The 18,259-nt window shown below is 37.7% G+C and overlaps 2 protein-coding genes across 3 annotated transcripts in view; one reads left to right on the top strand and one right to left on the bottom strand.

Moving 5' to 3' along the window:
- lmtk2 (lemur tyrosine kinase 2) overlaps positions 1-16,527 on the bottom strand; it is a 42,612-nt gene extending 26,085 nt beyond the window's left edge. For both annotated transcript variants that reach the window (XM_059550876.1, XM_059550886.1), the window contains exon 1: positions 15,998-16,527. In XM_059550876.1, the coding sequence (XP_059406859.1) occupies positions 15,998-16,079 (82 nt within the window). In that variant the 5' untranslated portion in view covers positions 16,080-16,527. The remainder of the gene's footprint in view (positions 1-15,997) is intronic.
- Positions 6,666-7,353, top strand: LOC132110549 (E3 SUMO-protein ligase ZBED1-like). Its single transcript, XM_059517292.1, has 2 exons — positions 6,666-6,819; positions 6,910-7,353. Exons 1-2 carry the CDS (start codon positions 6,682-6,684, stop codon positions 7,336-7,338), a joined length of 567 nt encoding a protein of 188 aa, XP_059373275.1. The 5' UTR covers positions 6,666-6,681; the 3' UTR covers positions 7,339-7,353.
- Positions 16,528-18,259: the final 1,732 nt, after the last annotated feature.

Genomic DNA, 18,259 nt, shown 5'->3' with positions numbered 1-18,259 from the left:
ACGGTTTCGTTATGCTTTCAGTTTTGTTCGCCATTTGATGTTTCTAATATGCAACAGAAATGGCAGTGCTTACGAGTTGAACAAAGTGGTGATTGCACTAGGGCTGCACCGATCACGATCGGCCGATCGTTAATGCGCATCTCGTCAGTAAAGCCGGTTCTCTAATCAGTGGTAAATTCCATCAGGTGCGTGATTTCACATAGAGCAGCTGTTACTACACAGAGCCATTGTTAACTGAGAAGATGCGCAAATCCACGTTCATTTTCAGCGTTTATTTGCGCATCTTCTCAGTTAACAATGGCTCTGTCTTACTGTCTACGTCTTACTGACGAGATGCACATTAACGATCGACCGATCGTGATCGGAGCACCCCTAGATTGCACCAGTTCTGCTCATGAAATTTAGTCGCACAGGCAGAAAAAAATGTAAAAAATTCAACAATTTGGTCGCAGTCTGGAGCCCTGTCAATTAGGGCTGCACGATGTGTTGTTTAAGCATCGATATCGCGATGTACGAATCCACGATAGTCACATCGCAGGATGTGCGATGTAGGCTGTCGTAGTTGATCCGTTATTCATTAACTGTACGGGCCAGCTACTCCCCTGCCCTTGACAGTGTGATTCGCGGATTAATTGCACAGCTTAACCATCATAGAGTGAAAGTTTATAATTGACAGGACTGAAAACCACATGCAAGTTTAACAGGGCAGAGAGAGAGGGAGCGCGAGAGAGACAGAGAGAGCGCGCGAGAGAGACAGAGAGAGAGAGAGAGTGCGCGAGAGAGACAGACAGAGAGAGAGACAGACAGAGAGAGAGAGAGAGCGCGAGAGAGACAGACAGAGAGAGAGAGAGAGCGCGCGCGAGAGAGACAGGGAGAGAGTACATTAGAAGTACCATCAATGTTTATAGAAATGTATATGGATTTATTTTGCATGTAATTTTTTTTTCTTATGAATATATATGTATTTTTGTTTTGTTTGTTTCTATTCTGCTATGTACAATGCTTTGGCAATATGTACCTTTGTATGTCATGCCAATAAAGCAATATGAATTGAATTGAGAGAGAGAGAGAGAGAGAGAGACCGAGAGAGAGCGAGCCGTTTTCAAACAACACGAAATGAGAATGTAAGTGTGCTCACCCCATTTTTGTTTGTAAGAAAAAATATCGCAATATATATCGCAGAAAAATAAAATATCGCAATGTCATTTTTTCCCAATATCGTGCAGCCCTACTGTCAATGCTGCTGCAACCAGCTGCAGTTAATTTACAGTAGCGCTGTCAAACGATTAATTGCATCCAAATTTGTGAAAATGGTGAACTCATGTGCATGCGTATTACGTGTTCACATTGTGTTTCTTTACAATACCAACTACTGGCCTGGCATACAGAATACTGCATTTAAAGTCATTTTCACAGATTCGTGTGAACAGGGCTTGTTTTGACAATGTTGTCGCCTGTATGTGAAAAATGAAAAAGGAAAAACCTTTAGTGTAAACGTGCCCTTACCCTCTAGCCACATCCCTTTGACTGAAATGTACACCTGAACCCTTCAGTGCATAGTCTAATGACAATATGATCTAACACCACTGCAATTACACAGAGAGCTCAGGGATGTACATGAGAGACCTGTTGCTAGGCAGACACGAGAGACAAGACCCAGGCAAGTTAGTTCAATATAATACAAATGCCAAGTAACCAGTGACAACTGACTGTATAGGAAGAATACCCACCTGCTAAAAAACAAGAGGATAAATGTAACTGTTACTTCCAGAATTAACACATTTTTAGATCATTACACTTTTATTGCAAGTAATTATCAAGTAATCTACATACGGAAAATCTGGCACTGGTGGGGAGTTAAGAAAAATGTTATTTTGCTAAATATTTGCAATGTAAATCATAATTTACTTCAAATGACAAAGCATTACATGAAAGCCAAACTACAGGGATTTTATCAAAAAGTAAACAAACAATAGTATACTCATAAATATTAAAGGTCAAAGCAAAAATACTTTAGTACTTTTTATTTGATCATTACACCACATTTTTAGAGTCAATGGGTCTCATTCATGAAACATTCGTAAATATACGAGTAAATATGTGAGTGATTTGCGCGTAAAGAGACCTTCCCGAAAACTCTTCTCCTGATTAACAAATACTTCGTAAACGTCAGATGTGATAGTGAAATGTGTGTGTGTGTTAATGAATTCCAATCAGTCGTAAATGGGACGCGCGTGCACGCTCATTCTCAATTACCATAAATCCCGCCCATTAAATCCGACTGACAACTATATATGGGCATCATATTATGACACCAAACGAAGGATTTCAACGTCTTCTCAAAAGCGAATGAAAAAGAAATATTTCTCAGCTGCATTATCAGAAGTTCATTCAAAACGCCACATTTTATTTTCAAGCGTACATAGTGGCGTATCAGGTCCTAAAAAAAGGAAGCTTGGCAGCATATTACAGATGCTGTTAATGGATTTCATCTGTTAATCGAACAGTCCCAGAAGTGAAAAGAAAATGGTTCGACATGAAGCTTGACTGCAAAAAACGAATTAGTTCACTTCGAAAAAATCGTATTCAAACTGGAGGAGGACCACCATCATCATCGAGCATATCTACATGCGATGAACGCATCATTAGAGTTATTGGCGAAACCTCTCTGTCGGGTATAATTCCCGATGGTGACAGTGACAAAACCCCTTTGCAGGAAAGCACTTCAAATGGTAAGGCTTCATAATTTTTTTGGGGCCAGCTGACATGGTAAAATAAAAAATATATTTATAGAGGAAATACACAAAGCAGTTTACATTTGAGCAGATTTTACTTTTTTGTAAAGACAGACAAATGCCAACTGTGTCCGCCCGTGAGACCACTGAAGCGGCAACCGGATCCATTCATCTTATGGCTCCTGAACCAGTATATCCAGCAGCATCCCGCAGTGTTGCCTCTGCACAGAAGACTGCTTTAAGTCAGGAAGTGCTGGATAAGCAAGACAAAATTTTGAGATTTTGCGTGTGCTTCATTGTATGCCATCTCCTGTCGGCTTTGGGGATTTATCAATGGGGTCATAAGCCATGGTGTCAGGGGATAACCATTGTCATCTGAGTGTAGGGGAGGGGAGGGAAAGTGTCAAATATTTGTCAAATGTTGTGAATAAATAAAATTGTACATAACAATTAGCCATCCGTCTGTTACTACACCACTGTCCGAACGTCTAGCAACTGAGCTGCTCCGAAGAATGAAACTATCATGAGTACCACTCGGCCAGCGGGCCACTACATTAAGTAGAGCACATTTAGCATCACAAATTAGTTGCGCATTGATGGAATGATAGTTTTTCCTATTCATAAATGGAAATGCATCATGTGATGGCGCCTTGATGCGAATGTGTGTGCAATCAATTGCTCCTATTACGTTTGGCAGGTTTGCAATAGCAAAGAATCTTTGCTTCACCTCCAACTGATGGACAAGGTTATAGGGGAATATTATATATTGGGGCATTAGCCCTACTATGCAATCAAGAACATCTGGGATGATGCGACTCATGGATGACTGAGATATCCCTGACCTGTCTGCAATCTCCTGCTGGAATGTTCCTGTTGCCAAAAAACCAAGGACGGACAACACCTGCAAGTGTGCTGGAATGCTGTGGGATCTTCTAGATTGCCTTCTAAGATTGTCCTCCAATATATTGCATAAATGCAAAAGAACCGGTCTGGGTAGCCTGAAACGACTAATTGACCAGTCATCATTCTCGGCAAGTAAGTCTGCGCGGTCTCTGAAAATACGCCTTTTGCGCAGCGCTCTGTCTGCCAAATCTAGCAAAAGCGCTATATCAGCCATCTTCTTCGTTTGCAGATCCTATTACTGGCTCTCATAATAAAAGTAAAAAGAAAATCGTATGTAATTACTATATACAGGTCCTTCTCAAAAAATTAGCATATTGTGATAGTTCATTATTTTCCATAATGTAATGATAAAAATTAAACTTTTATATATTTTAGATTCATTGCACAACAACTGAAATATTTCAGGTCTTTTATTGTTTTAATACTGATGATTTTGGCATACAGCTCATGAAAACCCAAAATTCCTATCTCAAAAAATTAGCATATCATGAAAAGGTTCTCTAAACAAGCTATTAACCTAATCATCTGAATCAACTAATTAACTCTAAACACCTGCAAAAGATTCCTGAGGCTTTTAAAAACTCCCAGCCTGGTTCATTACTCAAAACCGCAATCATGGGTAAGACTGCTGACCAGAAGGCCATCATTGACACCCTCAAGCAAGAGGGTAAGACACAGAAAGAAATTTCTGAACGAACAGGCTGTTCCCAGAGTGCTGTATCAAGGCACCTCAGTGGGAAGTCTGTGGGAAGGAAAAAGTGTGGCAAAAAACGCTGCACAACGAGAAGAGGTGACCGGACCCTGAGGAAGATTGTGGAGAAGGACCGATTCCAGACCTTGGGGGACCTGCGGAAGCAGTGGACTGAGTCTGGAGTAGAAACATCCAGAGCCACCATGCACCGGCGTGTGCAGGAAATGGGCTACAGGTGCCGCATTCCCCAGGTCAAGCCACTTTTGAACCAGAAACAGCGGCAGAAGTGCCTGACCTGGGCTACAGAGAAGCAGCACTGGACTTTTGGACAAATTTTGCATGTCATTCGGAGGTGCCAGAGTCTGGAGGAAGACTGGGGAGAAGGAAATGCCAAAATACCTGAAGTCCAGTGTCAAGTACCCACAGTCAGTGATGGTCTGGAGTGCCATGTCAGCTGCTGGTGTTGGTCCACTGTGTTTTATCAAGGGCAGGGTCAATGCAGCTAGTTATCAGGAGATTTTGGAGCACTTCATGCTTCCATCTAGGGCTGTGCGATATATCGAAAATATCGAAATATCGCAAATTTGCATATTGCGATATGTATATCGTAATGATTTGCGATAAATGAACAAAGTAATACAAAGCTATATAGTTTTACGACACAGATCATCTGACACGCGGACGTTAGTTATGTGTGTGCGTGCGCATAGCGTCCGCGTGCTCACTGCTCTGACGTCTGACCATCAATAAACCAGCACGCAGTGAGTGACGCGCTCATAGCAAACTAATATGATAAAATGAGCCAGCCTGAGACATCCACAGCTGCTGCCGACGATTTAGTGCCAAAACGAAGAAGCAACTCAAAGATATGGCAGTTTTTTGGATTTAAAAGAGATGACCACATGCAGACTGAAGTTATATGTAAAACATGTAAATCTCGTGTAGCAATAAAAACGGGAAACACTTCAAATCTGTTCAGTCACCTCGAAGCAAAGCACAACGATTTGTATCAGTTATGCTCGGCAGAAAAATCTTCAAGCTCAGGTGAATCAACCCTCGTTCACCAACCCAAGCAACAATCCATATCATCAAGCTTCGAAAGCATAACACCATATCCTGTAAGTTCCCGCCGTCATAGTGAGATAACCAAGGTCATTACACACTATCTGGCAAAGGATATGGTTCCGATCGCCACAGTCGGGAAACCAGGGTTTTTGCACCTGATGAATACCATCGACAAACGGTACAACATTCCCTCTCGAACCTATTTTTCACGCATTGCTATCCCCCAAATGTACGAGCATACTCGTGACCGTGTCATGTTGGAACTGAGAGATGTCGAACATTTTGCGTGTACAACGGACCTCTGGTCCAGTAGGACAACAGAGCCGTGCATTAGTTTAACGGTTCACTTTATTGACAAAGCCTTTAAGATGAGAAGTCTGTGCTTACAGACAGCATATTTCCCCAGTGAACACAGTGGGGAAAACATAGCGCTGGGACTGCGAGAGGCTTTGTCTGGTTGGAATTTGAATGAGGCGCGTCTAGTGTGTTTTACCACGGACAACGCAACCAATATGATCAAAGCGGCGGAAATAAATGGTTGGCCCCGACTACAGTGCTTCGGGCACAGACTGCACCTTGCCATTGGTAAGTCTTACTTTTTTATATCAGAATATTTAATTAGTTATCTTAACATATAATAACTTCATTAAACACATTTTATTGTATACTGTCACAGATATTTTAGTGTTGATGATATTTAAATTAATAAAGAATTATACGTTAAATAATAGATGTAAGATTTATTCAAATTAATGTTTAAAAAATATGAAACCATAACTTAATTAAAACGATTGAAACTATTTTATTTCTATTTATCCAGAAAATGTTGTCAAAGGTGACACACGCATCAGTCGTGCTCTAGGAGTGTGCAAAAAGCTAGTGGGAAATTTTTCCCATAGCTGGAAAAAGAAAGAAGTGCTAAAGAAAGCACAGAGAGAGCTTAACCTGCCAGAACATGGTCTCATCACAGAGTGCCCTACACGATGGGGCACTAAGCAACAAATGATGGAAAGGATCCTGGAACAGCAGAGGGCTCTGTCACAAGTTCTCTCTGAAAATCGGAGTACAAGACATCTGGTTCCATCTTGGCAGGACATTGAGGTCCTTGAGTCTGTAAACAAGGCATTGAAGCCACTTCAAGATTTTACAGATGCTTTGTCTGGGGAAGAATACGTGAGCATTTCCTATCTACTTCCAGGTCTTCGTTTACTGAACACACAAACCCTTGCTGCTGACGAGGAAGACACAGAGCTTACAAGCTCAATTAAAACCAAAGTGCTGGGCTACATGGAGGCAAAATATGAGGATCCTGCAACCCAAACTCTCTTGAACATTGCCACTTTTTTAGATCCAAGGTTCAAAAAAGACTACATTCCTAAGGAACAACTGGAAGAAATTAGTGTAAGGATAAAATCAGAAATGAAGGTAAGAATATTTTATATAGCAAGAATTATTTGAGCTCATTAATAAAATATGGAGGTACTGATCATTATTTTCCTTTTCTTTTTTTTCTAGGAGGCACAACCTGCTGTTGCCATATCAACATCAGTGGGTGCTGCTGTGTCAGGTGCTGAGGCTGAGCCATGTCAAAGTGCCACAGCCACAAGTACAAAGAGGATGAAGAAGTCTTTAGGAAGCCTCTTACAGACCTCAGTCACATCTCCCTCTGAATCCTCTGACCATGCAACCATTGAAGCAGAATTTAACAGCTACATTCTGATCCCCAAAATCCACAGTGAGCAGGACCCTTTGGCATGGTGGGGAATTCACAAGGTAAATTTCCCCCACTTAAGCAAGCTGGCGGAAAAATATCTTTGTGTGCCTGCCACTAGCACACCATCTGAGAGACTTTTCAGCACATCAGGAAATGTAGTTACATGTCAGCGTGCATCCCTGAAACCAAGCAAAGTGGACATGCTGGTTTTCTTGTCCAAAAATCTTTAACAATTTTAGCATGAATGCTAAAATCTGACTTGGCAAAAACAAAACAAAAAGAGAGCTAAGAGGTAACTCCTCTGTTTCTCAAGTGTTTTTGTTTACTTGAATGGTCATGTTTTCAGGTTGATGTAGGCCTAACTATATAGTGGAGCAAAGTATTAGTGATATTTTTATTTTCTGTTTGTTTACATTGTTAAAATGTAATTGTAACATTTAAATGTAATGTTAAAATGTAATTTGTGTTAATGCAACATAAAAAAACTGCTGTTGTTCACTTTCAAAAGTTGTAGTGATTTCTTTCCCCTAAATAATTTGAAATTTTGGTTATATAATTTCTCTTAATACAATTTTAATTGATTTTAGAAAAATAAATATCGTATCGCATATCGAATATCGCATTATTTAGCAAGATATCGCATATCGCATTTTTCTTCAATATCGCACAGCCCTACTTCCATCTGCTGAAAAGCTTTATGGAGATGAAGATTTCGTTTTTCAGCACGACCTGGCACCTGCTCACAGTGCCAAAACCACTGGTAAATGGTTTACTGACCATGGTATTACTGTGCTCAATTGGCCTGCCAACTCTCCTGGCCTGAACCCCATAGAGAATCTGTGGGATATTGTGAAGAGAAAGTTGAGATACGCAAGACCCAACACTCTGGATGAGCTTAAGGCCGCTATCGAAGCATCCTGGGCCTCCATAACACCTCAGCAGTGCCACAGGCTGATTGCCTCCATGCCACGCCGCATTGAAGCAGTCATTTCTGCAAAAGGATTCCCGACCAAGTATTGAGTGCATAACTGAACATAATTATTTGAAGGTTGACTTTTGTATTAAAAACACTTTTCTTTTATTGGTCGGATGAAATATGCTAATTTTTTGAGACAGGCATTTTGAGTTTTCATGAGCTGTATGCCAAAATCATCAGTATTAAAACAATAAAAGACCTGAAATATTTCAGTTGGTGTGCAATGAATCTAAAATATATGAAAGTTAAATTTTTATCATTACATTATGGAAAGTAATGAACTTTATCACAATATGCTCATTTTTTGAGAAGGACCTGTATAATATTTTTTCAAAATGCTGTGTAAATATATACCCGATTAAGGTGAATTAAAATGCAGCCGTATTAATGAGCAAAACGTTCAGATGTTAAACGCACTATTTACGCGTGGCTGGGAGCAGGTGTAGATTTCTTTCGTACCAACTAACATTTGGAAAATACGAACATTTTAATGAATCAGAAAATTTACGCCAGAAACACTTTACACACGATTTACACAAAAATTCGTTCTGCTCGTGTTTCATGAATGAGACCCAATAATTTGAAACATTTCTAAGAACTTGCTGCTTTAAATTTAATTTTAAAAAGTTTCGTTTTAAAAACGTTCCTTTTATTAAGCACCCTCTTACATGTCATCAACCCACAAACAGAAGTATGCGTCTTCACACTTTAATGTCTCAAGTTGCTAATATTTCTTTCATGAAAACCAGTTGACACCAAGCGTGTTAAACTGTTGATATCCATCTTTCTTGGTTACAGTCATATCAAAGCAAATGCCACAAATTACTGGAATGACCCATTCACCCCTTATACATACTCAATGAAAATTTAGAAGATTTTTGTCCTTATTTCGATATGATCACAAGACCTTCACATTATAAAAACGGTCTTAATTTTCAATTACTACAGGGACAACCCGAGGTTAATCAAGAACTTGATCAAAGGCACAGCAGTTCATAGACGAGCCCTTGCAGGGTGTGAACGTACAATTTTACAACATGCAATTGTGCAGAAAGAAGGTCAGAGGTTTAATTGTTGATAATAAAAGGTGTCTCATTTAAGTCACCAGTTTCAAACATACAAAACGTGGCATGCCTGAGCGAGAGCACTACATTACTTATTTCCTAAGTTGAGAGTAAATCATTAACAATGCTGCATCGTGCGTTCTGAAAATTAAACACTGAATGGCCAAAATATCAATGCATCTGTGACCAAGCGAGAGCAAAAGGCGGCAGGCTTCCAGCTCAGTAACTGCATAGGTTATGAGGGGTTGAGAGTTGTGTTGATCATTACTGCGGTCAGAATGAACCCCTGCTTCTCTGAAGAGTGACGAGCAGTGGGCAGGAGCACAATCACCTCCCCGTTTGTTCTTCTTATTCGAGTCATGAGTTTATATCATGACTTGGCAAGCAGCACAAATTATTCAACTGCTTCTCGGGCCAATAAACACCAAGCTGTCAGCTCTTATTTCGGCTCTCTTGCATAATGAAGTGATGTCCGCTCACACAGAAGTGGAGATGAGCCAATTGGACGAGGTGTTGTTGTCTCGATCTGGCATATGTGTGGACAGATCCTGGTGGAGTTTTAGACAGCCCACTTACTGCCTAATGGGTTTCAAGTAAGGAGGCGACAAGATTACACTAATCATCTAACAAACTACCCAAATACTGAGACTTGTGTAGGCTTTAGGGTCATTCATATCTAGCGCAAACTGAGAAATTAGCTTGCATGTGCTTCTAGACTTCTCAGTCGTTCTTTTTTTCAGGAAAACAAACATAAAATACTGATGGAACTTGTGAGAAGTGAAGTTGCATCAATCAAATGCTCTCTAGAATGAGGAAGTGCACCAAAGAAAGGGGCATTCTCACAACACGTCCCAGGACATTCATGTTGTTTAGGTGAGTGGGTGCAAAGTAGGTGGAGCTTCAGTGGAATCCAGGACTTGTCAGGCTCATTGGAAAACCACGCCTGTGGAGGCATTTTTGCAAAATGATAGTCTGTCGCTTCTTGACAGTAGGGCTGGGCGATGTATCGAATATTAGCGATAATATCTGAATAATTTTGACAACGATGTACAATGTGAAAATATCGGGAATATCAAAAATTTCAAATTCAAGCATACTTTCCCAAAAAAACATGCCGAACGCCAAAAAAAGGAACATGTAACTGCAGACTACTCTACCCGCCTCTACTATGAGAGCGTTCATGAGAACAGGGCCAGATAACAAGAGTTTAAATCCCAGAATCAGCGCTTCGCTGTAACAAGGATATATTTTCTGCCCGGTATTTGCTTATTTTAAGTAATCTGGCAGCAATGCGCACATGCTTACTCCTCATTGCGGAAGCGCAGCCAACACTGATCTGAAAACACTGGAGTTAAGCGATCTAATGAAAGCATCATTCAGCCGGTCTGTGTTCTGTCATGAGATCTCGACTGTATTGTTTGCAATTGTGATCACTGAATAAATGCACTTACTTGACCGCTGATGTTTGAATAGAAAAACACAGACTATGGCCATTGGGGATTACAATTAGGGAATTTCACTGTTATATTTACAAGTTTTCATAATATAGACAGAGAGAGTGCAAAAGTCTTTGGTACTGATACATACATACATACATAGATATTAGGGGTGTGAACGGATAGTCGAACATTCGAATATTCGTTCTGCTCTAATTATTCGATAAATAAAAATGATATTCGAATTTCGCAAAAAAAAAAAAAAAGTTCACAATAAAACCTCATTTGGTCACTTTCTGTGATTCTCCACTGCATATTTGAAGATGTATGCAAGCAAAAAATAATTAATGAATGAATAAGGGGCCATTCACATATCGCGCCTAAAAACGCGTTGAAAACGCTAGGCGCGCCGCTTTCTCCTTCTCCAAAGCGCTCGGCCAGAAGCGATACTGTGTTGCCTGAGGCGTCTGCCGTTGTTAAGCAACAATGACGCGCTCTCTCCAAGAAGACGCAGAAATTTCAGCAAATGATAAATGGATTTGCAGCACAAAAAAATCGCTTTCAGTAGCTCTGCTACTAAATTTATTTCAAAATGGCAATCCATATACAGCTATGATCAGCTGTTCCTTCATCTTGGCTGAGCTTTCAACGTTGTTACGGGAAAGGATGAAGCTGAATGTTTAGTTCTTGTCACATGACCTGTGATGCGTTTGCGGCATTCTGAAAAGTTGAGATGTTTTTAACTCGATGCGGTGCGGACGCGCCTGGAAAAAACGGGCGCGTCGCACCACGTGCGCATAGCGACCACGTCGCTTCCATTATGAGCGCGCATACCGCGCGCCTACATTGGCAATAACGAACTTGAGCGCAAAAGACGCGATATGTGAACGATTTCCCGATGAAAACATGAAAGAAATAAGAAAAAAAATGTTTTAACATTATCAGAACATTTTCCTTTATGCGAGTGGTGCGGATGCAGCCGCCGCCACCAACGATGAAGAGGATGCAATGCCCACTCGTCGGAAAAAGCTGAGCCAGTTCTTCAGTGATGTTAAGTGTAGGCTTCGTTCTACAATAGCCTAATTGCTGCAGGCTGCTTTACGTTTTTTCTTTGTTCACTTTTTTTTTCTTTGTTCACTTTTTTTTTTTAATCTGTACTTTGTTTGCACGCATTGTTAAAGGTTTTCAGCTACAAAGCACGATGTGTAATGTTCAAGCTTATTGTGTAAGCTTTTTCAAAATGACGGAAACAACAAATGTTGCTGAAAAATAACGTCTGTCTCATTAAACTTAATTTAAATAAACGAATATTCAAATATTCGTTTTTGGTGAGCTCAAATATTCGAATGTGATATTTGCGGAAAACGCCCATCCCTAATAGATATGTGGTTAAGCAACTAGCACCCCACCTAAGAGGGTTTTTAGTGTCAGTAGGAACATAGTTTCATGCCACAGAGCTTCTCTTAAAACCGCAGAAAATTGACAGATTTGTTCTTAACTAAAAAAAAAAACTTGTAAAAAAAAAACTATTTAATTAAATACTTATCCTAGTTAAGTTATTTTCCCCAGTTGCATAGTGTAAATTGTGAATTGCATGCACTACAAAAGTTGACAATGTACTTTCTGTACTTGTTTTGCACTGCTTCAGTTACATATGTGTTTATTTAATAAAAAGCAGTAAGTGATCACTTGGTCTAGATTGTTAACTGCTTAAATTTGCTGTTCAATCTAAATTGTTTTTGTTATCGATAAGTACTGGTATTGATAACCAGTATCATTATCAACAAAAATGTAAACGATATCCATCCCTACTCAATATGTTGTTTCAGTGACCTGATTACAAGGCCTCATTTACACCTGTACTCATCCGTGACAACTTGTGATTTAATCACACAAAAAAACAAAATGCTGGGTCTATACAGGGCCTTAGACAATATTAAAATGTAAAGATTAAAGTAGTTTTAATCATTGTGATGATAATTATCATTACATTTACTAATATAGCTCTATATTGATGATTTGGGGTTTATGATGTGTGTTTAAAAATAATAACACGCATCACAGCTCTCTACTGGCTGACTGTCTAAAATGCTGTGTGGGTGAACTTCAGCAAATGATAAAAGGACCTCATACACAACTACATTTACAAGATTATAAGGATTATGACTCAAAACACAAGCTCTGCTACAACGCAACAACTAAAGCCCCAAAGAACCAATATTGTAATAAATCAACAAACCTTATGCATAACACAACTTCGTGCAGACCTTAGTAGTTACGTGCAGTAGCAGCTCAGCTTATACTAATTAAGTCTATTTCTTTGTTGACTAACTGTTAGTTACACTGTAAATGGGTTGCAGTTCATTTCATATATTAACAATCATGTGATATGACAGTCATCTCATGCTAATTATCCTAACTAGCCACCTATTTGTTCCAACCCACTGAATAACTGATTTTGAAAATGTGTAGTTTTGCTTACTTGTTAGGGTTAGTCTGTGCAATTGAATCACTCAACTGACTGTAAAGGATTAACGCTGTGCAAAGGTGTTTTCATTTGCTAAAATCGCTGTCTGACTGGTTTAAGCGCTGCTGCTAGATTGCTCATAGTGTTATTGGATAATGACAGCATTACTCTGCAACTGCCCGACTGAAAATAAACAATGATGATTAAGTCACGTTATGTGAGGAAGATATACACCCCACAAAGTACAGGAACAGGGTGTTTCAAAAAAGGCTTGGGCTTCCTGACTTTAAAGCCAGTTTCCTGAGAAATTGTGTCATAGGAGCAAGCTGAAACACAGTCAAGTCAACTTTCAATAGCACTCCTTTCACATTTAGCTCATCTGCACGGAACAATGAGAAGATGCAGCAAGGGTGAGAAACGAAAGATGACACACTCACACTCTACACAGATGACCAGAGGGGAAAAAATGCTAACAAAGCAGAGTAAAACAGAGAGATAGTCTGACTGTGACTAGGGATGGAAACATACATCAATGCATTGCAATGCATTGATCCAGCAATAAAATAATGAATTACAAAACTTTAAAAATCGATTGTGCATATTGGTTATGTAAGAGCAAGTGTGGCCATTTGTAACTTGAATGTGCAAGACTTCCTGTCTCATTCACTTCCAGATGTTTCAGCTATATATATATATATATATATATATATATATATATATATATATATATATATATACACACAGTACGGACCAAAAGTTTGGAAACATTACTATTTTTAATGCTTTTGAAAAATATTTCTTCTGCTCATCAAGCCTGCATTTATTTGATCAAAAATACAGAAAAAAATTTAATATTGTGATAAATTATTACAATTTAAAATAATTGTTTTTAAATGTATTATACTTTAAATTATCATTTCTGTGATGCAAAGGTGAATTTTTAGGATCATTATAACATGATCCTTTAGAAATCATTCTAATATGATGATTCATTATCAAAGTTGGAAACAGTTCTGCTGCTTAATATTTTTTCAGAACATGTGATACTTTTTTAGGATAATTTGATGAATAAAAAAAATATATATATAAATATAAATGTTTTGTAATAACAATATACACTACTGGTCAGTAATTTGGGGTCAGTAATTTTTTTTTCTTTCTTTTTAAATAAAATCAATACTTTTATTCAGCAAGGATGTGTTAAATTGATAAAAAGTGATAGTAAAGAAAATATATTATTAGAATATATATTGTTAGAATTTCTTTTATTTTGAATAAATGCAGTTCTTTTTAACCTTTTATTCATCAAATATATTAGACAGCAGAACTGTTTCCAACACTCATAATAAATCAGAATATTAGAATGATTTCTAAATGATCATGTGATAGACTGGATGTTACATGTGACACTGGAGTAATGATGCTGAAAATTCAGCTTTGCATCACAGGAATAAATTATTTATTTTAAGTATATTCAAATAGAAAACTATTATTTTAAGTTGTAATAATATTTAACAATATTACTGTTTTTTCTGTATTTTTGATCAAATAAATGCAGGCTTGATGAGCAGAAGAAACTTCTTTCAAAAACATTAAAAATAGTAATATTTCCAAACTTTTGGTCTGTACTGTATATATAAAGTTCATTATGCTGCTTGATAAGTTGATATTGCAAACTATTTTTTGTTATATTTATTAGCATCATCAAACAAGATTCTGCAGAGCAAATAGTGGTACTGTTAACTGCACTTTGTTATTCTTATTGTTGTTATTATTAATAAATAAATACATTAATAATTACCTATAGCGTAAGTCTAGCACATTCACAGAAACGGTTCACTTCACATGTTGAAAAATAAGGTGGATAAAACGATATTAAAATCCAGTGTTCATGTGCATATTTTTGCCTTTTTTTAAATACCTTTACAAACATCTTTAGTACTTACCAATTAACCAGACCATGTGCTTACTGAGAGACAAATGGCCCAACTGGCCTTATAGAAAGTGGTTTTGAAAATCAATCTCATTACATGTAGATGTTTCAAGATTATAAAGTGAATGCATTTACAAGGTCATCTTTCTAAAAGACCTTATAACCATGTAAATCATTCACCACTGATAAGAGTGGTATGCTTGGGTTTACACGCTGGCTTACTGTAAGTCATGCTACCATTCATGAGGAAGTAGTCCTACTCACCTTTGTCCGAACTAGTCTATTGTGTTTTAATATGATGAGTTACACTTATGGGTTGGAGAAATTGGAAATGTATGGGAAGCAGGAAATAGGTGAATACATGACCTAGAGAAACCACTAAAATGGTTTAGGGTTCCTGTAGCTCAACCACAAGTGCATGGCACTAACAACACCAATGTCATGGGTGTGATTCCCTGTGAATGCATGAATTGATAAAATGTAGACCTTCAATACAAGGTAAGTTACTTTGGATAAAAGCATCTGCATATTGCATAAATATAGACTATGTCAGGTGTTTGGTGACCGTGTCACTTACTCACCACATCTGCTCAGTAAAACCCTATCACAGTGACATACATGGATCATCGTGAAGATTTACCAATTACACAACACTCACTACTGACTCATTAAAGCACTCGAAAGACCAAAACCAAGAGTAATTTAACATCGAAGCATGAAGACATTTCCAAAACAATGGAAATGTTGAATTAGTGCTGATTTGCTGATAGTTTTCCTCACTATTAAGACGGTTTGTGTACAGACAGGTCAGCTGCCAACTCACCTACAGACAGCATAACAAAACACTGACATGGTATTTTTGCACATGCCCTATGTCCCTTGTCGTATCGTGTAAATAGCTGATACCATAACACTATACCATAATAGCCCCACACTGCATTTATAAAGGACAGCATGAGTGAAATATGAGCAAACGCGCATTATAATGTGACTGACGGTGTTGGAGATCTTACCTGCGAGTGTATTTGAGACTGGAGCAGCTTGTGAGAGACTGGCAAATCCTAGTAAACACACACCTCCACGAAGAGCCTCCATCCTCAGCACTGCAGCTAATCCACTACCTCAACAAACTAGAAATAGCTATTACATTTAAATAAATAACACAAATGACGCTTGGATTCGCTCATCTATGTCTACGTTCGTCTGTATCGTTATATCCGCCGTGTCAAAGACTCATGTTGTGTGATATTAGTCATACGTCGCGTTATGAGCGTTAGCAAACACGACGGTTCTGTGATGTTTATGAAGCTAAGCTAATGCTAACCGCGACCGGCGTCTTATTTACGACTATGTCTCATCGTTTTAAACCGCTCGCTCGTTTACTACCTCTCTCGGACGATTAAATGTGAGGATGTGTCTTTTCCCAGCATTGTCAAACTTCTGGGTTCGTGGAAAAAAAATAAATCAAAAGCGCTGTAAACAGAGTGTTCCAGCATCAGCTTTCCGCACGAGCGCCATGTTTCGTGACGTCGCTGTGACAGAAACTGACGGTGATCAGATGTCATCACTGTAAAAAAAAAAAAACAACAGTGATATCATCACTGTTACTGAGAGAGGAAAAAGATATTGTGTGTGTGTGTGTGTGTGTGTGTGTGTGTGTGTGAGAGAGAGAGAGAGAGAGAGAGAGAGAGAGAGAGAGAACAGGTTTCGACTGTGATGATGAGCGATGAAAAACCGGTATTGGGGGAAACTGTCACAACATCCCGTAGGCTACTGATTTGATTTAATTTAATTTGATTTGATTTGATTTGATTTGATTTGATTTGTACTATAGCACAAAGGCATATTATTATAATTATTATTTTTAATCTATGCGGGAGAATAATTCTTTTTGCATGTATTATAAATCCCATGTAATATATAATAACATAAGTATTATTATTAATAATAAAATACTACAGGTTACGTTGCTAAAGGGATAATGCAACTTCTCTGAAATGATGGTGGAATGTCTAGATTTAATTTCTTTCTTTCTTTATTGCCACTTATTTTGAGGTCATTTGATGAAAATGATGACGAAAATGTATGAAGATAACACAAACCTCTGAAATTAATAAAAAAATTGTTTTGTTTTGTTTAAGGTAGGCCGAATTTAATCAAAATAAAGAATAAAATATATATATATATATATATATATATATATATATATATATAAAAATAAAAACCTTGTTGTTGAGGCTAAAGGCCACCTTTTTTCATTTGTGGTTTGAAGCACATTGCAATGTATTTATTTATTTATTTATTTGAAAAGAGTCTCTAATGCTCACCAAGGTTTCTTTTATTTGATTAAAAATACAATAAGAAGCAGGTATATTGCGAAATATTATTAACATTTCACATAACTACTTTCTATTCGATTATATTTAAAACTAAATTTTTATATAAGTGTGATGCAAAGCTGAATTTTCAGCATCATTACTCCAGTCTTCAGTGTCACATGATCTTCAGAAATCACTCTAATATGTTAATTGCTTATAAATTATTAATTTAATGACTAATAATGGTTCTAATTGTTAGTAAGGTTGAAAAGGTTAATTTTCTTTGGAAACTATGACGCATTTTTTCAGGATTCTTATGAATGATGAATAGAAATTCATATAACGGCATTTGTTTAAAATATACTTCTGTTTTATAACCTTTCATGTCTTCACTGTGCAGTTCTGATCTATTCGATGCATCCTTGCCGAATGAAAATATTAATTTATTTCTTTCTTTTTTTATTAAATCAAAACATACATCCCTAACTTGTGAATGGTGTATCTATCAGGTTTTCCACAAAAACATACAGCACCATAGCTTCATTTAATAACAGCAGAATCATAAAAGGAGCTGTTACAGAATACCTGAGATGTAGTACGTAAATGTTATATAAAGGGCTTTTGACATCGAAGGTATATGACATTTTGCTCTCTCACTATGGCTCATATATCCACACTATACTGTATCCCCATAGAAACCCACTCCCCAATGCCTTTCCCCAGAGCTCACCAGCACCTTATACAGTATGCTCGCCATATTCATGTTTCACAGAAAGACCTTTGTTTGATCTTTTTAAGATATCTTCCACAAGAATGGTTTTGTTCCTCTAGTTTTATCTGTCAATAAGTGTCTGTTAAAGCTATGAAATAACAAAAAAATATATAAACTGTTAATGTTTAATCTAATTTCAGCTGTTATATCCCAAGTGAAAATAAATATACTAAAATGTATTTGAA

Source organism: Carassius carassius, chromosome 1 (assembly GCF_963082965.1).
Source record: "Carassius carassius chromosome 1, fCarCar2.1, whole genome shotgun sequence".
Taxonomy (NCBI): Eukaryota; Metazoa; Chordata; class Actinopteri; order Cypriniformes; family Cyprinidae; genus Carassius; species Carassius carassius.
This window is presented reverse-complemented; position numbering and strand designations above follow the sequence as displayed.